General features: G+C 44.1%; 2 protein-coding genes across 4 annotated transcripts in view; one reads left to right on the forward strand and one right to left on the reverse strand.

The window, feature by feature from the left end:
• Positions 1-439, forward strand: part of LOC309548989 (protein-L-isoaspartate(D-aspartate) O-methyltransferase) — a 156,520-nt gene extending 156,081 nt beyond the window's left edge. For all 3 annotated transcript variants that reach the window (XM_082248924.1, XM_082248926.1, XM_082248925.1), the window contains exon 8: positions 243-439. In XM_082248924.1, the coding sequence (XP_082105050.1) occupies positions 243-255 (13 nt within the window). In that variant the 3' untranslated portion in view covers positions 256-439. The remainder of the gene's footprint in view (positions 1-242) is intronic.
• Positions 440-3,492: 3,053 nt separating this feature from the next.
• The window catches only part of LRP11 (LDL receptor related protein 11), a 78,431-nt gene continuing 55,970 nt past the window's right edge, over positions 3,493-25,953 (reverse strand). Inside the window, exons 6-8 of the mRNA XM_082250008.1 lie at positions 20,365-20,421; positions 16,258-16,356; positions 3,493-3,733 (exon numbers count right to left, since the gene is read on the reverse strand). Of these exons, the coding sequence (XP_082106134.1) occupies positions 3,579-3,733; positions 16,258-16,356; positions 20,365-20,421 (311 nt within the window). The 3' untranslated portion in view covers positions 3,493-3,578. The remainder of the gene's footprint in view (positions 3,734-16,257; positions 16,357-20,364; positions 20,422-25,953) is intronic.

Consider the following 25,953-nt stretch of genomic DNA (forward strand, 5'->3'; position numbering starts at 1 on the left):
TTTGTGCTGGATTCCGAAATAGGTTGGTATAGGTATAGAGGTGTGTAGATGTCATTTTTATATTGTTACTCACAAACTAAAATGTGTGCACTATACTTCAGTTACATAAATATACATACTTGTGTGTATTTATGATTGATGCAATTTTTATTTTGCTTGTTGCTTTGCATTTGGCTTGTATAACTGGATGTTTAATGCTGTTTAAACTGATACCAATAATTTTCTATTTTCTTTGTCCGCAGGGATGAATTGTAATGGCTTCATCACTCCAATCCAAACGTCGTATTATGGAGAGGTGCTTCTACTGCACTCTCAAAGGCTTTTTTTTTTTTTTCTCCAGACTCCTCATCGGTGCAGCTTGTTTTGGATTTTGTTACCCTGTTAAAAATGGCATGGAGGGTTTTTTTTTTCCCCCTTTTTTGGCTTTTAAGAAAAATGTAAACTGTGCAAATTTAATTTGAGATTTCATTTCAGTTTTTTTTTTCTCATTTTATGCATTTAAAATGCCAGTGTGTTTTCGACCCAGTGCAAATGCACCACATTATGAACTATTTAAAATTGCACATATAATGTTTAAAAACCGGAAACATTAAAACTGCAACATTCAGCATCAATGTTAACTGAATTAATCACAAATTGACACTAGAGTACATGCACAATTTCACATTTCTGCTAAATGCTGCTAAACATTTAGAACCGAGCTTCCTTCTCAGAGCTTTTTTTTTTTTGATGTGGTGTGCTAGAGTAGCATGTGGATGCAGTAAGCGGCTTCACCTACCTACCAAGATGTGTGTTTCTTGATGCCCCACAGGTGCTTGAGCACCGTGGACTGGTATCTTCAGTTCGAGAGCTGTAGATACCTTAAACAATTCTTTTCAGCCTGAATACACAAATAGTTTTCATCATTTGCAGATAAAGAAATAATTGGCAGCCTCGGTTACATCCAAGCTTTTTTTTTTTTTTCCTGTTGATGCAGTTTATAGTTCACTGCTGTGTACAACACGTGCTGTGTAAGCCATGTTCTTGCAGTTGAACAGTTTACGCAGTTACGCTTTGCCAAATAAAGTACAAAACAATGGAACGCTCCTGAGGTAGTTCTTTTGTGCGGTGTCATGTGTTATTACTCTGAATTGACATGAATAAAGAGATTTACAGGCTCACTGTTTCATAAGGGATCTAAAGGATTTTTGCTTTTTGCCATTCTGGGAACAGTGGCATACAATTTGCTAATTTTTACTTTGTTTTGTAATCAGTGATGTCTTTGAACAGATGGCAAGAACGCGAACGCTGCGTGACCTTGGCAAATGAAATAAGGGTTATACAAATGTCTCAGCTGATTTATGTGTGCTATTGCTTTGCTGCAAGAACATATATTTAGCTACCCAGCATCAAAATGATAGCATTATTGAGCATTACAGATGTAATATTCCAGCACGTTTCAAACTGGCTTAACCAACCCGTGGTTTCTGTGGCAATTTAATAGACCAGAAAAGTCAGACTGGTCAGCATTTTATGCAGGTGGCAGATCACTCTTTAAAATGGAATTTGTTCCAGTTAGCCATACAGGGACACGTAATGGCTAATCAATTGTTCGTTCACACAGCTGTCTCAGACCTTAGGTCATTTTTCTTCACTAAGTGATGTATTTGGTGTCCACATTTTTCTTCACTAAGGGATGTATTTGGTGTCCACATTTTTCTTCACTAAGGGATGTATTTGGTGTCCACAATGTATCTGCATGAAGCTGATTTCTACGTCCTGCAAGTCCACCCCTGAACTCAGTTTTTCCAGTCAACATTCACATCAATAGTGTATGCTGTAGTAATGTGGTGGTTCATTGAAAAAAAAAAAACAGAGCACAGCAGGATAGACAGCAGATTTACACTTCCAGAAGTATTTGTTGTTTAAGACACCTAAGCCGAGGATTTCTGGAGCAGAGTTTAGTGGCATGGACAGCAGGAGAGGAAAACATTAACCTTGCTCTACTGCAGGTACAGCTTTGTTCAACAAGTTTGTGTAAGTGGCAGAGTAATAAGTATGTGCTTACAGATAAAGAAATTTGATTGGGCTTTTGTAAATCAAAGCCCCATTTCATATAGACAGTGGTTTCTTTCTTAATATATATAGCTGTATGTATAAATATTCATCCTAGAGTAACCAATGTACACTACATATGAAACAATGGCTCAGGTGCACTCAAGCTGTAAAGTCAACATATGTAATCCAGCTGTGTTTGAGGCACTCACAGGTCTTGAAATCAGGAGGTAGTGCAAAGATTATTTGGGTTATTACAGATATATATATATATATATATAACCTGTAAAAGTTTTAGGCCGGTGCATTTAAGAATGCTTTCAGAAACCGAAGTGTTAATAGTTTATTTTTTTTTTTTTATAAATGAACAAAATGGAAAGTAAATTAACAGAAGAGCTATATAAATCCTGTCTAATAAGAGAAATCCAAATAAAATCAATATTTGGTGTGACCACCCTTTGCCTTCAAAACCGCAGCAATTTATCTAGGTACACACAGTTTTTGAAGGGACCCAGGAGGTGGGGGGGGGAGATAAAACATCACTTTCAGGGCTCCTTGTTCTTCTCTATGCTTGTGCCGCTTTTCCAGTCCAGAGCACTTGCTGCCATTTTCTGCACCTCAGTTCCTATATTTTAGTTGTCACATAGCCTTCTTTCAGTGACAGAGGAATGGCTTTTTGGCTGCAATTTTTCCATAAGGACCACTTCTGGCCAGACTTCTCCAGACAGTAGATGGGTGTACCTGGGTCTCACTTCCACCAGTTCTGTGCTGATGGCACTGCTGGACATCCTCTGAAGTTGAAGGGAAGTAAGTGTGATGTGTCTTTCATCTGCTGCATTGTTACCTTAGCCAAACACTGCATCTACCGTCCTCAAAGTGCCTGTTTCTTTGTGCTTCTTCAAAAGAGCCTAAACAGCACATCTTGGATTCCCAGTCTGCTTTGAAATCTTTAGCCTTGGAGAGATCTTGCTGATGCAGTAGAACTACCATGTGTCTTGTTGCTGTGTTTAGTCTTGCCATGGTGTATTACCTGTGCCATGAAACTGTGTTTCACAACCTCACCTTAGTAGCAAAGTTTGGCTGTTCCTCACCCAGTTTTAAGCCTCCTACACATCTGTTTGTTTCAAAGTATGACTGTTTCAACCTACATATAAAATTAATGATCAATAGCACTGACTTGGTATAACTGGTTAATCATACACCTGACTCTAATCCCACAAAAGTCCTGACTTTGTGCAAGTGTAAGAACTGATGCTGGTCAAAGTGTAGTCACACCAAATTTCGATTTTTCCTCTGTTTGCCTACTTTGCATTTTGTAAATTGAAAAAAAAATAAACAATTCAGATATATATTTTTGAAAGCATTTTTACTTTACAGCATTTCTTCACACTTTTGCACAGTGCTACATATAAATGTTTTTTTATAATTACAGTAGGCTACTAACAATACTTGTTGGACACACACTTTTTTAATTTCTCAGGTGTTTATTTTACATGAACAAGAAATTAATGGAAAAGACACAAGAGATGTTGCTTCACATTGTATTACAGGTACATGCCGTTAATGAGATAGTCTGACTCCTCTGATGTTAATGGGCGAGCGTTCTTCAGCTTGTGTCTTACCAGCCGAAGACGACAAATTACCATCAAGAGCAGTAATGATGTTATTGCCAAACCAAGGGCCAGTGGCAAGACTGCTCCTGAAAAACAGAAAAGAAGCAAACAATTACAATTTCAAACACTGGTTCTCTTAGTGATTCAACACATCACCCCTGTTGTACTGTATTTTATTGAAATTACAAATAGCAGCTCAATATGGATCCATTCACCCTCCTTATTGCATAAACAGACTATACAAAAATAAGTACAAACTTTCAGTGCTTAAATGTGGCACTAGTACAATATTGCTGGTAGATTATTATCCAGAAGTTATAAAATTCTCCTATACATGCAAAAGAAAGTGTTATTGGAGAATCATCTCTCTTCCTTGCAAAGGTGCTTGACCAAAAAAATATGAACTCTGAGTTAAAACTCTGTGTACTGGATACAGTTGGTCAACTGTAGGTCCCATTCAGCCTTTAGCCCTGCTACAAATGCGCACAGTGTTAATGCATTTCAACTGAGGTACCACGCTGCACACAATTCACCTTTAAATAGGCCTTATCTTCAATTATTAAGCATCACTTGGACCATCCCTTCTATTTTAAATTCTGTACCTTAGTGCACAGAACATGTACAAAAGGTCACATGGAATCTGGATGTCCCACCTACATATGCATAACGTAGATGCCACATGTATAATATTTCCTGGGACCTCACCATGGCAGCATTGAAGGTTATGGCTTCATCATGTTGCCCCCTGGACAGCCCTCCAAAAAAAAAAACACCTTTTTTTTTTTTTTCTGTCCTTCAATAAGTCCAGAATTCTGCAGCATTTTTCCAGCAAGAACCCCCCTTCTTCAAGGTCTAGACTGTCCTGTGGGGAGGGGCAGGTGCTACCCTAAATTATGACATTATCCTGCCCACCCTGGTGGCATAAAATACAGCTTACTCCATAAACTGAGCAGATTAAGCTTCGGTCTCACTTTCTTCGATCTTTTCCTCTTTTTACCTCTCTGCATTAGGCTGCATGGGATGTCCTTGCAGTGTTCCAGAGGTTTTTGGCAGTTGTTTTTTGCTGGCTGATTATGTCAATTTTGGTAACTGGAATGTATCTTCTATTCCAGAAATCTGCCAGCATCCATCTTGTGGACAGGCATCCTCCTTGGATGAAGACTGTAAATACATTACTAAAAAGGAGGAGCATTGGGTGTGCTATTAAAAGCACACTGCAATTATGGTGGTGGCTTCTACCTCCAGTGTGTGTCGGGGTTCATTTTCTCTGTGCTCTCCTCTGCTCACTTGTCTGTGCGTTAACTAGGTTTTGGGATTGTCTACTTGTTCTTGGTGTGCTGCCTCTCTGCATCCTTTTTACCTTTGGGTGAGTGTCTGTCTGTATCTTATGCCTTGCACCTGTTTTACAGTTACTTTAAATTTTTTGGTTTTATTTCTAGAGTTGCCTTTTTCATCACCTTTTAAGGTGGGAGAACAATCTGTTCCTTACATTCCTTTGTGCTGACTATACTTGGCTGTATATCCAGTCAGATTTTTTACTTTTCTGATACATTTACCACGAGTCTGCCCATGCACCGCCAGCAGGATTATTCAAATATTATGTGGAAGGAAGTCACTACTTTTTTAAAAATATAAATTTTTTGAGTGTACTACACGTTTCCAAGTGTTGATTTAGGCCCCTTTAACACAGGCGGACCGTTCAGATCCGCCTGTCCGTTTTTTTTGACGGATCTGAACGGTCCCCCCATGCATTCCTATGGGGCATCGGATGTCAGCGGAGACATGTCCGCTGACATCCGACCCGATCCGTCAAATCTGGATGGATGGAAACCCTATTTTCCATCCGTCCAGCGGATCGGATGGGATCGGGTGAGAACGGACTGACGGTCCGTTGACATCCGATCTCCCCCATAGAGATGCATGGGGAACTGTCAGCTGTGTCTCCGCACACAGCGCGGAGACACAGCTGTCCTCCTGCTGCTCAGCGGGGGATCGGCGGCTTGATCCCCCGCTGAGAAAAACGGACTCCGTCCAACGGACGGAGTGTGTGAAAGGGGCCTTAATCTTGTGAGGGAGAGAAGTTCCCAGAAAGAAAGAAAGATTCACTGGCCTATAGAACTTATTCTCATCACCCATCACCATTCATCATCCTTTATCTATAGATGTTTTTCTAATACATCCTCTGCTGGTCACCACAATTGTTACTCTCATGACAGCTCTCACTGCCGGTCACCACAATTGTTACTCTCATGCCAGCTCTCACTGCTGATCATCCAAGAGAAAGTGAATGTTGGGTATGTCTGGCCACAGCATTACAAGGGAGGAAGATATGTGAAGCATTTTTTAAAGAGGCTACTGCTCCTAGTATTGAACAAGATTACATAAAGGAATCTGTTATAGAACACTTAAAATAATATTTGGCTCAGAGTAAACCTGCTGCCCCAAGGCCCTTCCCCACCTTCTACTTTAGCTGCAGTATCTCATGTTACAGAGAATCATTATTACTCCATGGATAACCTTGAGTCAGAAAAGTTTGAAAGTTGTTAGGGACGTTTTTGCCTACTTACATGGTTCAAGCTTAGCACAAAGTATGCATATATCATACCTGATGGGCTGCTGGCAAAGCTAAAAATTGCTGCATTAGTCTGCACTGCTACAGGGACAGTCACAACAATTCCACAGCAATGGCCTACATGAACTATTTGGGGGACACCAGAAATTGAGCTGCCCTGAGAGAAAAAAAAAAAAAAAAAACCTCCTTGTCCTGGGCAGAAACCCATATTCCTTCTCTTGGCTTTTCACAGTCCTGGCATGGACAACTTGGCAGGCAGACTTCCTAAGCTGCAAATGCATGGACCTGGAAGAACAGTATACCCAGAAACCTTTCAGAATCTCGGTCCACGGTGGAGGACAATATTACTGTATGTGGACACTCGTACCTTCAGATTCAACTAAACAGATTTGTGGCCAGGACCAGAGATTCTCTGGCCTTCTCAGTAGATAACTTAGTGTCTCCTTGGATTCCACTCAGGCTGATCTATGCCATCCCTTCAATAAAAATTATTATTCGGCTGCTAAACAAGATAGAGACAAAAAGGATTCCGATGGTCCACATCACACTGAATTGGCCCAGAAGGAAATGATACACAGACATACTCAGACTACTGGGGGGACAAGCCAAGGCTTCTTCCAAACAGGCCAGCTCTACTGACACAAGGGCCCCTAATCCGCCTTGCTTCTCAGGTGCTGGCTTTAGGAGCTGGGTTTCAACTATCATGTAGTTAAACAATATCTGATTTAGTAATAGCCACCTTGCTCAGAGCCTGATGCAAGAAAAGACTTCTCAGTCCCAAGGAATACTCTTTTGCTTGTATCCTGGCTTTTGTTCAATCTGGTCTCGACCAGCACTTGGCCTTGAGCACCCTTAAGGGTCAGGTTTCTGCCTTATCCATTCATTTTTCAGAAACCTCTTGCTTCACAATGCCTAACTAAGATCTTTCTGCATGGTGTTGCTCATGTAAATTCCCCAATTCAACCTTCTGTGTCACCTAGTGATCTAAATCTGGTGCTCTTGATCCTCCAGTGATGCCCCTTTGAACCGATTAGAGAAATTCCTTTGGAAAGCCTAACAACATGTAAGCTTGCCTTTCCTTGTGGCCAATAGGTCTGTTAGGCATGTGTCCTGAGCGATCAGGCCCTTCTTGTAAAGAGCCTTTTTTTGTATTGCATGAAGACAGGGTAGTCTTAAAACAAAGACCTTCTTTTCTACCCAACGTGGTTTCTTTTTCCACCTTATTAAATATATTAGCCTTCCTTTGCAGCTTCCTGACAAAGAAATTTCCTTACACAGTCTAGATGTTGTTGGGGCTGTCAGAGTCTGCATGTCAGCCACACCTTCTATCACTCAGACCAGAGTCCTTTTTGTCCTCCCTTCAGACCCTCAAAAGGGGATATCTGAACACTCAGTCCACCATTGCCAGGTGGACCAGACAACTTATTTTCAGGGCCTACATCCTCAAGGAAAGGGTCCCTCCCTTTCCTATTGGAGCTACTATGCTACTGGATCTGTGTAAGAAAAGATAACCGCGCTAAGTGATTGAAAATAAAAAAAAGCAGCAGCTTCAAGTGTGACAACACCAAACAATAAATTAAATAAACCAAGCTGCACTAAAGCAATAAAACAGTGTTGTGACCACACGTGTATATAAAATTATTGTTGTGAAAAATGATTGTGAAAAATTATATGAAGAGTCCATATAGTCTCTATTCAAATGAATTCTTCAATGGTAATGACAGGAATCTTCAAGTGTAGTGGGACCTCCACTGGTAGTACAAACTGCTTACCGGAGTGTAGTGAATAGTGAGCCAATTCAGGAGATTTCACTCCCAAAGCCTCCAAATGATAACTCTCTTATGGGTTGATTATTCACTGTTTCAAATGTCCTGGACCATGAGAAGCCTCAACCGATATTAGACTATACACATAGGAAAAAAGATATGGAATCCCATAGCGTAATACTGATATAAATTATGTAAAACGTAGGAGGGAAACTAAAAAGTGTGCGGGATATATAATGTGACAATGAATCACACAAAAAAAAAAAAAACTGCGAAGGATCCGTAAAGTGATAAATTCAAAGAAATGGATTCCACCAAAGTATCCACCACCAAGTGTGCAAACTGCTTACCAGATATATAATATATAATCGCCAAAATGCAATAATAGATGCTACAGGCACTATGATCAACTTCAAGAAAAGTAACCACCACCGATAGTGCAAACTGCTTACCAGAGGTGAAATTGCAAAGTGAAAAAATGGACAATCCAGGTGTAGACCAGACTCCACCTAATACAAACAGTGACCGCCACCCGAAGCTGCAAATCGCTTACCAAATATTAGTGTATATAATGCCAAATGGAGTAGGGTACACCCACAGTCTCATATGCTCCAGCAATCTTATGGAGTGGGTGGGGTTACATGAGCATGCCCTTAGCTGCAGTCCCAGCAACCTTTTTGCCAGTGTTCAGTCACCTGAAGGTAGCCTTCATATAACATATGGTCTATGAATACAAGTCCTGTACTTCAAGATATGGAATTTACCGGTAAGTAAATTTTTTTTTTTTTTTCAATGATCACCAGAATAACTCTTTCATGTAAAGCGGTATTACACTCAACTTCTTACCTTTACCCTGTATTTATACTTAAAATAACTCTTAGTAGTAGGTACCTTCAAAACCATCTAACGATGTGCTTTTGTCTGGGATGTCAGATCTGGCCAATGACATCACTCACGCCCCTGGAGTACACTCTGCATTCACGGTACACTGCCTGTGCCGTAATTGCAGAGAGGGCTGTGCCGGTGACTCTGGTGTGCATGTGTAGGAGTAACATCATCGCATCCTAGACAGTCAAGCAGCCAAACTTGGAATAAAGAGCGCAAGCTTGGCAGGAAGACTGGATAAAGATGGAGGGTGCAGGAAGGCTTTGTTTGACAAGCAAGTCTGTCATAATGTGCTAATATGGGGTGCATACTAACACATTATGCCATTAACCACCTGGGGGCCTTTTAAAAAGAAAAAAGTGGAATACCCCAAATCATTACTGGTACAGCCAGTTATTTTCCAAAGTTGAAGGAGTTAAGAGCCTCCGTGGCTGAGATTGGTGAGACTATGCATACAGCTGTTGCTTGGGTGCTTTAACAATCGCAGCTTGATGAGAGAGTGGCTCTGAAGTCAGCTGAAAGAAGGTTCTGCAGTTTTACAAAACTAAAGCAAGAGACTTTTAGCCATTAGACTAAAAACTATTATCTAAATCTAAACACACCATCTCCACTGTGAAGCATGGTGGTGGAAGCAGCTTATTATGGTGCTGTTTTTCTGCAGCAAACCCTGGAAGGCTCATAGGCAGAAGAATGTAAAACGCATAAAAACTTGGGAGGAAATTGCGATGCATTCTTTAAGAAACAGTCTTGCAGCAAGACAATGGGCTCCATTCACAAAGCGGTATCTTACCGAATCCGAGTATGCAGTAAGATACCACGTAGACTTTTTAACCACTTGCCGACCGGTCACGTTGACCGTACTGTGGCAAAGTGGTTTGATATCGTCCAGCGACGTAGACCTACGTCACTGGACTCCTCCCCTCATGGGCGCCGCGCGCGCCGCCGGAGGCTCGCTCCCGATGTATTCAGTCACAGCGGGAGTCGGGCCAGGGGAAGAGAGGTGGTGATCACCGCCGCTCTTCCCCGATCATCGGGGATCGAGTGTGGAAATCCGCCCGCTTGTGTAAACAAAGCGGGCGGATCTCCTAAGTGACAAACAGTGACGGATTGCAGTATTCAGCATAGCTGAACCTGTGATCTGTGCCTGTGTCACACAGTCTCCTCCTCCCACACACGTTAGTAAGCACCAGGAGTACATTAACCCCTTGATCACCAATAAAAGTTAACCCCTTCCCTGCCAGTGTAATTTTTACAGTAACAGTGCATATTTATAGCACTGATTACTGTAGAAATGTCACTGGTACCCCCAAAAGTGTCAAAAATGTCAGTCAAAGGTCCGATCTGTCCGCAGCAATGTCGCAGTCCCGCAAAAAAAATCGCAAATCGCCGCCATTACTAGTTAAATAAAAACAATAAAAATTACAAATTTCCCGTAGTTAGTAGCTGCGATAAATTTTGCGCAAACCAGTCAAAATATGCCCATTGCGATTTTTTTTACCAAAAATATGTAGAAGAAATCAAATTGGCCTAAAATGTTAAAAAATCTTGATTTTTACATTTTTTTTTGGGGGGGGGGGGAATTTCATATAAAAAATTTGAAAAATATTGTTATTTTTTCAAAATTGTCGCTCTTTTTTTGTTTATAGCGCAAAAAGTAAAAATCGCACAGGTGATCAAATACCACCAAAAGAAAGCTCTATTTGTGGGGATAAAAAGAACATAAATTTATTTGAGTACAGCATCACACGACCAGGCAATTGTCCGTTAAAATAACGCAGTGCCGAATCGCAAAATATGGCCTAGTCAGGAATGGGGTAAAATTTTCCGGTCTTAAAGCGGTTAAAAATACGCTCATTGAGAATTTTTTTGTCAAAGACATGTAGATAAATACATTTTGGCCTAAATATATAACAAAAATTGAATATATTGGATATTTTCTAACTGTCAAAGTAGAAAAATATTGTTATTTTTTTCAAAATTGGCGCTTTTTTTTATTAATATCGCATATTTTTTAATTTATTTATTAATAAACTTGCAGCACTGATGCCTGATGGCAAAAATCCCAGGAAGCACTCAGTGCCCTAGTAGAGTGCGCCTTCACAGGGAAAGGAGGAACCTGACCCTTCAGCAAATAAGCCTGAACTACCGTCTGTCTGATCCATCTGGAAATGGTCGCAGCAGACGCAGCCAATCCTTTATGAGATCCTTCAGTAAGGACAAATAGAGCATCTGATTTTCTGAATGAATGCTTGGGCTTAGGACAAAGTGAAGGCAGCACAATGTCTTAATTCAAATGAAAATCAGAAACCATCCTAGGTAGAAACGACTGATTAGGTTGGAGTACCACTTTATCTCTGTGGACCACCAGTTAAGGTGAGCGGCAGGACAATGCCGCCAATTCAGATACTCTGCGGGCAGAACTAATAGCCACCAAAAAGGCAACCTTCTGAGACAAGGCAAGCAGAGGAATCTCCCTAATGTTCTCAAAGGGAGGTTTTTAAAGAACAGATAATACCAAATTCAGATCCCACAGAGGTAGCGGGGATCGCCTCAGGGGAGCCATATGGCAAACCCTAAAAGTGCAAATCAGGGGATGCGTAGCTAAAGGGCGTTGGAAAAACACAGCCAGTGCTGCCCCTTTGCCTTTGATATTGCCAACTGTTCAACACCTTTTTGAAGAAAAGTCAAAACCCTAGCCATTCGAGAGTGTACCTTCAATTATTCACACCATGAAATGTACGATTTCCACGTACGATGGTAGATCTTCCTGGAAGTAGACTTCTTGGCCTTCAGTAGTGTAGGAATCACTGAATCAGAAAGGCCTCGATCCTTCAATACCTGGCTTTCAACAGCAACGCCGTTAAAGCCAGCGACTGTAAAGCAGGATGGAAGATCAGTCCTGGAGACAGCAGATCTTCCCTGAGAGGAAGTCTCCAGGGAGCATCGGTACCAGGGAGCATCGGTACCAAGACCAGTGAGGCCAGTCTGGGGCCACTAGAGTGAGCGGAACCCCTTCCACTTCTATCCTGCGAAGAAGCCTCCGCAGAAATTTTAGTGGAGGGAAGAGGGAATGCATAAAACGACTGATACTGACTCCAATACTGATACTGACTCCAAGAAGCCACCAGTGTGTCTGTGGTGTCAGCCAGAGGATCCAGAGACCTGGCTACAAACCTTGTTGAGTCGAGAAGCAAATAGGTCGATGTCGGGTGTCCTCTTCCGGACACACAGGAGATGAAACCCCTCTGGGTGTAGGGTCTAGTTCTCCACACCTGGGATGTGCACAGCAAAGGGGGCTGGAGGAACCTTTTCGCCCAATCCAGGATCTCTGCCACCTCCCGGGCCGCCAAAACACTCAATGCCCCCTTGATGATTGATGTAAGCCACGGCCGTAGCATTGTCCGATTGAATCCGGACCGGACAATCTTGCAGACGATTTGTTCGGTGGCTAAGGCAAAGCTTTATCGCTCTGAGCTCCAAAATGATTATCGGAAGTTTGGACTCTTCTACTGTCCAGGACCCCTGGGCGCAGAACTTCCCCAGCACTCCTCCCCAGCCTGACAGGCTGGCATCCGTGGTTACCACCATCTAATACAACGTAAGGAAGGACTTGCCCTGGCGTAGTGCTAACAAGTGAAGCCACCATAGTAGAGCAGTCTTTGTGTTTTGACTCAACCGAATCAAAATGTCCTAGGACTTGTGATTTTTTTTCCATTTGACGAGAATCTCCCTTTGTAAGGGTCTCTTGTGGAACTCAGCAGATGGAACTTCCTTAAAGGTTGACATAATCAGACCCAAGGCCTGCATACAAGTCCACAGAGAGGACAGATTGTTAGTCAATAGCCAATGGATCGCCCCCTGCAGCTTGTCCGGAGGAAGAAAGACCCTCGCCAAAGCGGAATCCAGAGTCAGGCACAGATAATCCAGTCTTAATGAAGGTATCAGGACAAATTTTTATAAATTGATGTTCCAACCAAACTCTTGCAGAGTTCGTACAGTGATCGTCAAGTCGACCAACAGGGCTGAATGAGAGTCAGCCCTCCATAGGAGATCGTCCAGGTATCCCAGTACTGAAATCCCCTGTTGGCGCAGTAATCCCAACACCAGCACCTTGGTAAAGACCCTGGGGGCAGAGGCGAGACCAAAGGGTAACACTACAAATTGAAAATGCTCCTCTCCTACAGCGAAGCAAAGAAAACGCTGGTGTCCAGCGTAGATAGGGATATGTACTGTAGATATGTGTCCCTGATATCTATAGAGGCCAAAAAGTCTACTTGGTGTAGAGACGCCACTACCGTTCCAATGGATTCCATTCCAAACTTCTGCACCAACACAAAGCGGTTCAGAACCTTGAGGTCCAAAATCGGATGTACTTTGTGTTCTTTTCTGAGCATAATAAACAGGTTTGAAAATCACAATTACCCCTTGCTCTTGCATGCCGAAAGCACAAAGGGGGCTGCCTGTGTGCTGAAAAATAAAGGCCCCCATCTATTACGCGGTGAGTTGCCCTTAGCGGATTCCAGCAAAGACCCATATAGGCGGTCCCCCGTAAAGGGAAGATCTGTAGAGTAGCTTTTTAGCCACACCATGTGTGGTTACCATTATTGCATTTATAACAATGCCACGCAAAAATTTTGTCACAGTAGGCAGGAAAAGGGAGTACCTTTGCCGCCTTTAGGGGATCTGCGGGCCCCCAAGGGGACTGGTGCCCCCTTTTTAAAATTTTCTGCATCAATACAATCAGTGCATCCACCAGCGCCCTTGGAAGGAATCATCCTCACTGCAGAGCACCCGAAGTGCGTGGATGCAGACCCAATAGAGTCGCTATATGCTAAGCACACCCTTAAACATAACAAGCAGGGGAGGTCGCCGACCGCAGTCCTGCAAGGAGACACCGGCTAAAGACCATAAATGACATAAGAGGACATAGCCCCCTATAAAGGGGAAGAGAGGGCCAGCCGTGACACATATGCACAGGCAGAGTACACCCCACACAACAGTTCCCCCACGGTTCAAGGGGGGTGCCAGGCAGTCCATATGTCCAGCCCCCTGAGGAGGGGGGGAAGGGCAGGTGCCCATCTACTACTATCACCCCGGTCAGCAGCTCAAACTGCCTGGTCAGCAGCTCGGTCAGCCAGCCTCGAGTAGGCCCCAAAGCCGCGGCCTAAATCTGGGGCCTGATCTGGTCGCAGGTCCACCATCAGCTTGATCAGCAGTTCGGACAGCTCGATTAGGAGCTTGGACAGCCTGATCAGTCACCCGGACAGCTTGGTCAGTCACTCAGACAGCCAGCTCCGTCAGCCGTGAGTAGGCTGTTAGCTGTGGCCTCAACTTTTGGCCCAATCTGGCCACGTGAGGTGATACGTTGGCATCTGCCAGACAGCTTGGCATGGTACCTGGACAGTCACGAGTAGGCCGCGGCCTCAATTTTCGTCCCAATCCGTCGGCATCCACCGGTCTGCTCAGTCAGGCACTTCCGACAGCTTGATATGGTACTCGGACAGTTTGGCATGGTATCCGGACAGCCGCGGGTAAGCTGCAAGCCGTAGGCCCCAATTTTCAGCCTGATCCGGACGCATCCGCCGGTCAGCTCAGTCAGGCACTTCAGACAGCTTGGCATGGTACCCGGACAGCTGCGAGTAGGCTGCAATTTTCAGCCCGGTCTGGCCATGTGAGGCAATCAGCCGGCATCCACCGGTCAGCTCAGTCAGGCACTTCAGACAGCTTGACATGGTACCCAGACAGCCGCGACCTCAATTTTTGGCCTGATCCAGCCACGTGAGTCGCAGACCTGCGGATGAAGAAACATCCGCTCCCCCTCAAGCCTTTAACCGCCGCAGAGCCCAAAAGACATCCCTGCCCCAGTCACTAATCCCCAGGGGGCCGGGAACTTGCTCAAAGACCCCTGTGTGCGATAGGACAACCAGGTAAGCAACAACCACATCCGCCCCCCCCCCTTACTGGACTAAGTGGCAAAGCCAGCTCCTATCTAACCCCGGGAGGGGGGTAGGTTGGGGCCAAAAGACCACTGCGACTGTTAGAGGGAATGGAAGAGAACCAGGGGGTCTGACCATCCCAAGGAGGGGCCCAAGTTCCCCCCGAGACCACAAGAGCTATGGGGGGACACTACTCACCATACCAACAACATCGGGTGGGCGCCACTCCAGACAGACTACCTCTCCATTCGAGGTGGGGGTGCTGACAGCCAAGATGCACGCTGCAACTCAGGCCAAACCAGGTTGTGCACGTCCCGGGGAGGTGTTTCACTCCAGGGCCAGCCCCCGTCCATTGGGGCTCTGTCGTGGGGAGGCTTAGTGCTGGCCGGGCTTGAAGACCTTAAGGATGTAGCATATCCAGTCCGAAACCCAGGCCAGCTGTTGATTGCAGTTCTCTCAGGTACAAATTAAATTTTTAACAAAGATTCCCTTTAAAATAAAAGACAAGCTAAGACCAAAGTCCCTGCCAGGAACTAGGTCCTACTCCTAAACTAGGCAAACTGAGGGCTATAGCAGAGTGAGTGGGTGTATGCCTGCAGGGACTGCCCTATAGGCACGGTAAAGCATTTTCCTGTAGGGGGCAGCATAACCCAATGGTCAAGAAGATATGGAGCTGCGTCTTGTCAAAAATTGTCTGTCATCTTTTGGTGAATGAGTAGGGGTACTATGTATATTTCATAAGCCCTACACCAGCAAGGTTTGTGGGGAAGAAGCCCTTGTACCCATCAACCGCATAAAGCAGCAGTGAATTGACATTTTCAGGATCGCATTTGGTATTTGGGAAAACACCTAAATACTGCATGAGATCTGTTTCTGTGAATGGTGCCCAATGACCCCAAGCATAAGAGCCGGTTCACACTGAGGCAATCCGACTTCGGGGGGTGACCTGTGAAGTCGCGTGCACCGCGACTTTGGCGCGACTTGCAGGGACTTCACATAATGGAGGTCTATGCAAGTCGCTCCCAGGTCGCCCCAAAGTAGTACAGGACCCTTTTTCTAAGTCGGAGCGACTTGTGTCGCTCCTATTAGAACGGGTCCTGTACTACTCAACGGACCGCGACTTGTCAGGCTGACAAGTCGCCTGACAAGTCGCGCTAGTCTGAATGGGCTCTAATACAAAAACTACAAAGGATGTGTTTACAAAAAACATTGCTGAATGGGCTTTCAAAGCTGATACTAAATCGAACATGCATCATTTGTTTTGACACCGCATACAAAAACATGGTAGTGTGTTACTGTGCATTATGGTGTGCTCCCAAGCATGTGCATTGTCGTGTTATCACAACACACTGCAGTCGATCAATCTGAATGGAGAGAAACATTTTTACAAAAGGTGCAGTGTAAAACTCATTGTATTTTAAATATCTGGACTACCAAGTACACATAAATACCTGTCTCAGGTGCTGGGTGTCCGCTTCCCTGAGGGATTTCTTTTGAAATGTAGAAATTTGATTCCTCTATAGCCTTTTCAGTGTTTGGTGAAACAGTGCCTGCAAAAATGATTTATGTTTAGTATTTTAGAAAAAAAATAATATACTCATCATCAAAATGTGAGAGCTATACAAAATAATATAATAAACAACAAGTCGCATTGCTTCTGACAATATCAGAGCTTTTACGGGACAATATTACTTTCTACAGATATACTGCTCAAAAACATTAAAGGAACATTTTTTAATCAGAGTATAGCATCAAGTCAGTTAAACTCGTGGAATACTGATCTGGTCAGTTAAGTAACAGAGGGGGTTGTTAATTTCATTAACACCAAAGCAGCTGAAACTGAGTAACAACAGGTGCACTAGATGGGCAACAATGTGACGACCTCCAAAACTGGAATCGTTTTGCAGGTGGAGGCAACTGACATTTTTTTTTCCCTACTCATCTTTTCTAACTGTTTTCACTAGTTTTGCATTTGGCTAGGGTCAGTGTCAATACTGGTAGCATGAGGCGATACCTGGACCCTATAGAGCTGGGGTCTTCAAACTATGGCTCTCCAGTTGTTCAGGAACTACAATTCCCATCATGCCTATTCATGTCTGTGAATGTTAGAATTTTACAATGCCTCATGGGACGTGTAGTTCCGCAACAGCTGGAGGGCTGTTGTTTGAGGACCCCTACTATAGAGGTTGCACAGGCAGTCCAACTCCTCCAGGATGGCACATCAATATGTGCCATTGCCAGAAGGTTTGCGGTGTCTACCAGCACAGTCTCAAGAGCATGGAGGAGATTCCAGGAGATAGGCAGTTACTCTAAGAGAGCTGGACAGGGCCAAAGAAGGTCCTTAACCCATCAGCAGGACCAATATCTGCTGATATTCAGCTCTCTGTAGGTTGATCATTTTCATTTCCATCAAACAATGTGTCATCCTTTCGTTCCCTACACATTACCCAGTCCATATCAGTATAGATATCCAACTTGATATTTTTCCCCATTGAGATCTGATGTGTTTTCGAAGTGTTCCTTTAAGTTTTTTGAGCAGTATATATGACTATAATATAAATGCTTGAACCAATGCATGATAAGAATCATCTTCCATTACATTGCTTTTTACACTTGACAGTCTTGTTACCTCTGCATTTAAATTAGATTAACATAGGTTTTCTCCTTTCTGTTATCTCTATATCAAACAACAAGATTAGCATTTATTGTCTAGCGACTTAAGCCTGGTATACATGGGGCAAATATCAGCCGATTCAACAGAATCGGCCAACAAACATGCGGCTTCTGTCTAACGGGCATGCTTGAAAAACAGCAGCCAATGCGAGCGCTGACCTGTATGTTCTGGCAGGAGGGCAGAGAATGCATTAAAGTAAAAAAAATGTTTGTCTTTAGAACCACTTTAAAATGGTTGTAAACCTCAGACATGAAATATGAACAAAACATATCCCTCTATAGTGTATACTTGTCTCAATCCAGAGCACAAAGTGTCATTTCTGTCCGCTGCCTCATGCCTCTGCTATCAGCATGAGTCACTTCTGAAAAGTTTTCCTGACACCAAAAAAACAATGGTGACAGGGGAAGGAGCTCCAGCTGACTGACAGCCTCAGGTCTGTTCCTGTGTGAAGGAGGGGGGGTATGTCCATTCCCTCCCCTCTAATCAGCTCTCAGGACTCTTCTCACTGATGTAACCAGCTCGTCGCCCACTGCTTTTCAGAGCTGAGAGATCCTGTGTAAATTCTGCTCTTAAATGGATGTAGGGGAAAGACGGCTACAGATAAACAGGTACAACTTATGTAGGAGGTTTTGTTTCATCTCTGTGTACCACCTGAGGCCAGTCACTTCACTGTTGTGAGAGAAAAACGGGGGCTGCCATTACTGACTTCCTTGTGAAAATGCTAGCGCTGACCGACTGACATCAGTATGAGACCGTAACCTGAAAACAAGCGTACAAACCAGAAAAGTCCAAGAAAAATCTGCATCAGTTCCAAGTTAGTGGCCTCTTTAGAAGGAGAACTCAACTGTGTATCCTATACCACTACTCTTCTTTTGATTTTGGGTAGAATGGTTAAAACCCAACAGTTTTTTCTTTTTGCTGCCTGTGTCCAATTTGAGAGAATTACCTTCAGTTCCCATCCCACAGACAAAACAGGAAGTAACAGAAAATCTTTCCAAATAAGGGAAATTCACATCTTAAGATATGACGCATAGAGAATGTGAATTCCTCCAATGAGGATACCAACATTATTAAAGCCCATACAGAAGCCCTTACCTACGCCACCCAAAAATAAAAACAAAAAAAGTTTTAGCTATACATACACGTTAATGAAATATAAGCTCAGCAAGGCTTGATATGGTCAAACAACGCTTTTAGTTTGTAGCATCTTTTGCAATTATTGGGCTGTATAAGGTGTACTAAAAATTAATTGTAAAGGCAAAAGTTTTTTTTTACCTTAATGCATTCTCTGCATTTAGGTAAAGAACCTTTCAGTAGTATCTCCCCCAACTAAATACTTACCTGAGGCCAGCGCTGTGCACGTCTGCAGCTGCTCTTCTCCCCTGTCCCGCACTCTCACAGGCTTGGTAAGTGGGGGCCATTGGCAGCCAGTTCCTAGAGGATGGAGGGGGAGCCAGGAGAACCAGCAGGGGGGACTCCAGAAGAGGTGGATCTGGACTGCTCTGTGCAAAACCATGGCACAGAGCAGATAAGTATAACATGTTTATTATTTTAATGAAATAAAATGTAAAGCTTTACAATCACTTTAAGAACATAAAGGTGCTTCAGAAAACACACAGCAAGGAAAAAAAATCTCCCTGCAAGTTGGCACAGGGAAGGTTTAAAAAAGGTGTTCCTTTATCACTATTGGTGAGCATTGCAGCTCGTTCAATGACAGGTAGATAATTTCCAAACCCATCACCCTCAAGATAATATCTGGCCCTCTGTAAAACTCATATACACTGCTCAAAAAAATTAACGGAACACTTTGAAAACACATCAGATTGCAATGGGGAAAAATATCATGCTGGATATCTATACTTATGTGGAATGGGTCATGTGTTAGGAACAAAAGGATGCCACATTGTTTGATGGAAATGAAAAGTATTTACCTACAGAGGGCTGAACTCAAGACACCCAGAAAATCAAAGTGAAGAATGATGCAGCAGGCTAGTCCATTTTTCTGAAATTTCATTGCAGCAGCTCAAATGGTACTCTGTAATTTGCAGGTCCTCACGTGCTTGTATGCATGCCTGACAACGTCAGGGCATGCTCTTAATGAGATGACAGATGGTGTCCTGGGGTATTTTCTCCCAGATCTGGACTAGGGCATCACTGAGCTCCTGAACAGACTGAGGTGCAACTTGGTGGCGTCAGATGGACCGAAAAATATTGTCCCAGAGGTGTTCTTTTGGATTTCGGTCAGACGAGCGTGAGGCATGGTTAAAGCTCGCGCATTCTCGCTACCACTTCAGGTGTGCAGCCTTGACCCAGCACGACCACATGCTCTAAGGAAGGAGGGACTGAAAGATGGGCATTTTACTTCAGAAGTATCCACTTCCTCCAAACTTTCAAACAGAATTAGCCGTTATTAGCTCCTTACTGATAGTTCAAATGCATGTATCTCACACATTAAAGGGCCGAGGGAAAAAAAGAAAAGTAATGGAAGAATGAAGGCAATATGTACTATTTAATTTTGCTATTCCCATACTTCTCCTTTAAGGAGCTCTGCCCTCACTTTTTGTCCCTATTACACCAGGACAGGAGATGTTGATAGATGGGCAGGAAGGCACATACAGATGGGTAGGAAAACACAGACAGTGCTAAAACTGATTGAGGTTCTAGCCCTTACTTTGCTGAAAAGAGTGTTTTTGTTCATCTACCTTTCCCCATTGGTCAGATATCACTTCCAATTTATGTGAAATCCTGGCACTGAGATAGAAAATTAGAAGGAATCTTTCCAATAGAAACAGGGTCAGAGGGTCTAATCCTACCCCTCTATTTAATCTAAGAAAATGTTGTGGCTGGAGCTGGGCTTAAAGCCCTAATAAGAATAAAAATTCACCTGGAAATGCTTTAAGATGTCCTTTAGGATCTGCTGTTGTTGGGCGTACCAATGTTCCTGTATTAAAACATGAAACAAATATCATAGGATACATGTTTAGGTAAAAATTTGATTTCTGTCTTACCGTAAAATCCTTTTCTCTGATGTTCATTGATGGATACAGCTCCAGAATCTTCTTGACCATTTGGTTATGCTGCCCCCTACAGGAGTAGGACACTAAGCAGGAAAAAGCTTTACCACACCTATGGGGCAGTCCCAGGGAATATACTCCCACTTCCTGCTATGGGCACTCAGTTTTGTTGCAAGCAGTGTTAGAAGAAATATAACCCAACTCAATAGAGGGGTGGGTGCTGTGTCCGTCAATGAACGTCAGAGAAAAGGATTTTACTGTAAGACAAAAATCTAATTTTCTCTTTGGTTCATGACGGATACAGCTCCAGAATCTTCTTGACTATTGGGACGTCCTGTGTCAAACATGAGGGTTGGGAAAAAACACAGCAGAAAAAAATTCCCAAAAGCTAAACCTAGCCAACCAGGTAACATGGAGCTCAACCAGTAACAACTAGAGCTCACCTGAAACATACACCCTCAAAGAGGACTAGTCCTCTCAAAAACAGCAGCCAGCAAAAACTTGCGGCCAAAGCAGCATCCGCAGATGCCAGCACATCCACTTTGTAAATACTTTGTAAAAGTGTGCACGTCTAATAGCGGAAGGCCCAGGAGGCACTAAGAGCCCACGTAGAATGGGAAAGGAGAACTTGACCCTTGATTGAGTAGGCCTGCACCACCGTCTGTCTGATCCATCTGGAAATGGTCGTGGCAGACGCAGCCAAAAACCTTGCAAAGGTCCCTCCGTAAAGACAAATAACGAGTCTGATTTCCCAAACGACTTGGTTACTGCCAGGTACACCCTGAATGCCCGAACTACCTCCAGAGAATGCAAGGCAATCTCCTTAGGATGCCTAGGTTTAGGACACAGGGAAGGCAGCACAATGTCTTAATTCAGATGGAAACCAGAAATGACATTTAGGAAGGAACGACTGACAAGGACAAAGCACCACTTTTTCTCTGTGAACCACCAAGTAAGGAGAACAACAAGACGAAGCTACCAACTCCGACACTCTACGTGCAGAAGAAATAGCCACCATGAGGGCTACCTTCTGGAACAATGTAAGCAGAGGAATCTGGCGAATATTTTTGAACGGCAGTTACTGAAGAACTGACAGCACCAAGTTGAGATCCCAAGAGTGCAACGGAGACCGGACTGGGGGAGCCAAGTGGTGAACCCCCTGAACAAAAGTGCGAACCAAAGAACGCGTAGCCAAAGGATGTTGAAAGAAAATCGCCAAGGCCAAACCTGGCCCTTGATCGTACCCAAGGCCAGACACTGCTCAACACCTCACTGGAGGAAAGCCAAACTCCGAGTCACCAAAAAGGAGCGGGGATGAACCCCAAGAGATTCACACCGCAAAGTACGATGATAAATCTTCCTAGTAGTGGATTTACTAGCTTGCAGCAGCGTGGGGTTCACAGATTCAGACAACCCTCTATCCTTCAGCACCTGGCTTCCGACAGCCAAGCCATTAAAGCAAGTGACTGTAAGGCAAGATGAAAGATTGGTTCTTGAGCCAACAGATCTCCTCTAAGAGGAAGTTTTCAATGAGCATCGACAACCAACCGTATCAGATCTGCGTACCAACACTGGCGAGGCCAGTCTGGAGCCACTAGGATGGCCGTAATGCCTTCTGCCTCGAACCTAAGCAGGAGTCTTGGCAGAAGTTCTAGAAAAGGAAAGACGGATATCAGACAATACTGGCCCCAAAAGAGCCACCAGTGCGTCTGTGGCATCGGCCAGAGGATCCTAAGATCGTGCCACAAACCTAAGCACTTCCTGTTAAGATAAGAGGCCACCAGGACCACCTCGGGAGTTCCCCACCGGAGACACAACTGATGAAACCTCCTGTATATCGATCGGTTGTCTGGTTTCTTCCAGTGTCCGGACCGCCGGAGCACAGTCTGTGCCAAAAAAAAAAATGCCACGCCACTCGGACAGGCTGGCATCCGTGGTGACCACTGTCCAGTACAAGGGAAGGAAGATTTACCTTGTCGAAGCGCTGGAGAGCGAAGCCACCGAATCAGGGACCCTCTCGTACCCCGGCTCAACAGGATCAGATTGTCTAGAGACATGGCAAGAATCTCTCTTTGCAGAGGTCTCGTGTGGAACTGTGCAAACGGAACTGCCTCAGAGGTTTCGTGTGGAACTGTGCAAACGGAACTGCCTCCAAGGTAGACACCATCAGACACAGCACCCGCATGCAAGTTGTGAAAGACGACCAACTGCCGGACAACAGGAGCCAAATTGCATCCTGAAGAATTTGGAACTCATCCAATGGGAGGAACACCCTGGCTGAGGCTGAGTCCAGAGCAGACTCAGATAGTCCAACTAGGTGGACGGAACCAGAACCAATACCTGGAAATTTAATTTCCAACAGAACTCCTGCAGAGTCCGCACAGTAATCTCCTGGTTGTCCGTCAGAGCAATCAGAGACTCTGCTCGCAGAAGGTCATCCAGTTACTCCAGTACTGCAATCCCCCGCTGGCGCAACAATGTCAACACCAGGGCCAACACTTCGTGAAGACCCGAGGACCTGAGGCGAGACCTCTTGATAATGCTCCACGGCAAGCAAAGGAATCGCGGATGATCGATATATATCAGAATACGAAGGTAAGCGTCCTTGATATCGATAGAGGCTAGAAGATCCCCCTGATGTAGGGACGCCACTACCATACAAATGGACTCCATTCGGAACATTTGTACCCGCACGAGAAGTTCAGAGCTTGAGGTCCAAGATTGGATGTACCTCGCTTTCCTTCCTGGGACCTGCAAACATGTTTGAATAAAAAATTATATGGATAAGTATCAGCGCGACTATGAACTAGGATCCAAACTCAATAAAATTATGTATCATTAATCAATAAGATGGGTTGGTCACAGCCGCTATATCATAATGTGTTCATCACTGCACATCTAAGGTTAACAATTAAATCGTAAGATACAGCGCCAATGACACCAGATCAAAAAGTTTGCAAATGAGCAATAAAGTAATTAAACTAAGTTAGCAAATAAAGTGCTTGGATAAACAAAGGTGCTATTCAACTAATAAAGTGCTTGGATAAATGAAGGTGCTAATCAAGTGCCAGTATCATGAGTAAAATGTTAAGCATAAACCCACAATAGGAAATATGTGGGTATAAAGTGACACACACTACACCTTAAGGGTTAAAACATGTGCAAATATTGCAAAAAATCACTGTGCTAGAATAACGTGCAAATCCTGCAAAATAACACTGTGCTTGAGTAGATACAAATACTAATAAAGTGCAATAACATCCAGTGTTAATAATAGATAATGCCACATCATTGGTTGCAGTCCATAGCATATAATAAAAGTCTCTTCAATATCCCTATGGTGCTCGAGTGATTAATCAATAGATGAAACCAGTGCTTGTAATCCCACCACCATATGCAGATGGCCTCTCACCTTTTACCACCAGGCCGCGTAAAGGCGTGTATCCGCGGATAGTAAACCATTCGCTCCCCCCAGCCTAACAACCGCCGCAGAGAGCCCAAAGGACATCCCTGCCCCAGTCACTAACCCCCAGGAGACAGGGAACCCGCTCAAAACCCCCCGTTGTGCCAGCTCCTACCACACCCGGGGCTGGTGCTGGGGTGGGTTTGGGGGTCAAAGGCCAAAGGGACTGTTTAGAGGGGCTGGGGGGAATGGAGGAGAACCTGGGGGGTCTAACCATCCCAGGGAGGGGCCCATGTCTACCCCAAAACCCTCCAGGGGGTAGTGGGGGGACATCTACTTACCACACCATGGAACCGGGTGGGCACCACTGCAGGCAGACCACTACACTATCGGAATGGGGGGAGTGCTGCGGGCCAAGAGCACACTGTGACTCAGGCTGTGACCAGGTCGCGTGCCTCCTCGCGAGACGTTTAACTCCCTAGGCCAGCCCCCGACCTAGCACGGCGCTGAGATCGGGTCGTGCTCGCTGGCCGGACTGGGGAGACCATAAGGATCTAGAAAATTCAGTCCATCGCCCAGTCAAGCAGTTGATTATAGTTCTCACAGGAACAGGAAATAATAATAGAACAAAAATTAGTTTACTAGGACCAGAGATCCCAGCAAAGAACTAGGTCCTTACGTCTGACTAGGCAGAAAAAAACTGAGTGCCTATAGCAGGAAGTGGGTGTATATCCCGTGAAACTGCCCCAAAGGTGTGGTAAAGCTTTTTCCTGCCTAGTGTCCTACTCCAGTAGGGGGCAGCATAACCCAATGGTCAAGAAGATTCTGGAGCTGTGTCCGTCAATGAACGAAAGAGAAATGCAGAGAAATTACATTGTTTAACCACTTCATGAAATTTGGGCATGCAGTGGGCAGATCTAGGTGTGGCTAGGTGCTCATTGACAATCTAAAGGCTTGTGAATCAGAAGTGACAACGCTGAGTCAAACTGCCCTGGATTCACCAAATTTCAAAGAAGTTTGGATGCTGATCACAAACACAAGTCAATGGGAGTTGAATCTGTTAAATTAAAAATGCCCATTTTCGTTTTCTGGGCTATTAGGCAAGGGGGTGTAAAAAAAAATAGCATGGAGGAGGTGGACAATCCTGAGAAACATGCAGCAATGCAAAAAAAAAAATCTTAAATTTCATTTAGCCAGGAGCATGTGATTTTTTTTTGCACTAACATTTACAAAGCAAAAAAAAAGAGTTTTAAATTCCCGGCAAATACCATCTCCCTACTGGCTTCCTTTTTTTTAAAATAAAAAAGGGCACACAGACCTCAAAAGGTCCCCCAAATAAAGGGTCTGGTATGTACTTTTTTTGTCATAATTAAAAGAAGCTGGCAGTAAAGTTTCATTTGTATTATTTTTTGAGTTGAGTTGCAGTAACGCATGTTAAAATGCTCATTTAACCACAAATTGCTGCAACCCACTGAACTAAGTGTACTGCATTACAGTGCCATTCTTTTTAAATGGCACCATAATGTGCATACACAACGCACTGCAACACACCTACATCTTTTTGTACACCTCGGCGCACAGATGTGAACCCTCTGTGCATTGTGGTGTGCTGACCTGAGAAAATTGTGCATGTCTGATTTTTTCCATGTATTCAGGTGCTAGCTGTTTGAGTACAGATCTTGCCCTTAGGACATTTGGGAGCCACATTTGGGATGATCACAATTTTTCAATCACAGTTTTTCAATTATACGGTAATCCAAAACTTGAAAATGACCCCTTTGGGGAGAATAAGGGCTACATCTTACTAGTGATGGGCTGGATGTTCGAGTTGAACGTAAGTTTGTCTCGAACATTGGGTGTTTGTGTGCTCGCTGAACACACAAACACCCGGGGTGCTCGGCGGGAAGTTCGCTGACGAGCTCCCCATAATGCACTGTGCAATTGCAGTGCATTAAGTGCTTGTGATTGGCCAAAGCATGCACTTGGCCTGTATGCTTTGGATAATCATAGCACAATGTCCTGTCAGAGAAATGATTGGTCAAAGGCAGGGTGCAAG

This window comes from Pelophylax lessonae (genome assembly GCF_965119305.1).
Source record: "Pelophylax lessonae genome assembly, chromosome: 3".
NCBI lineage: Eukaryota > Metazoa > Chordata > Amphibia > Anura > Ranidae > Pelophylax > Pelophylax lessonae.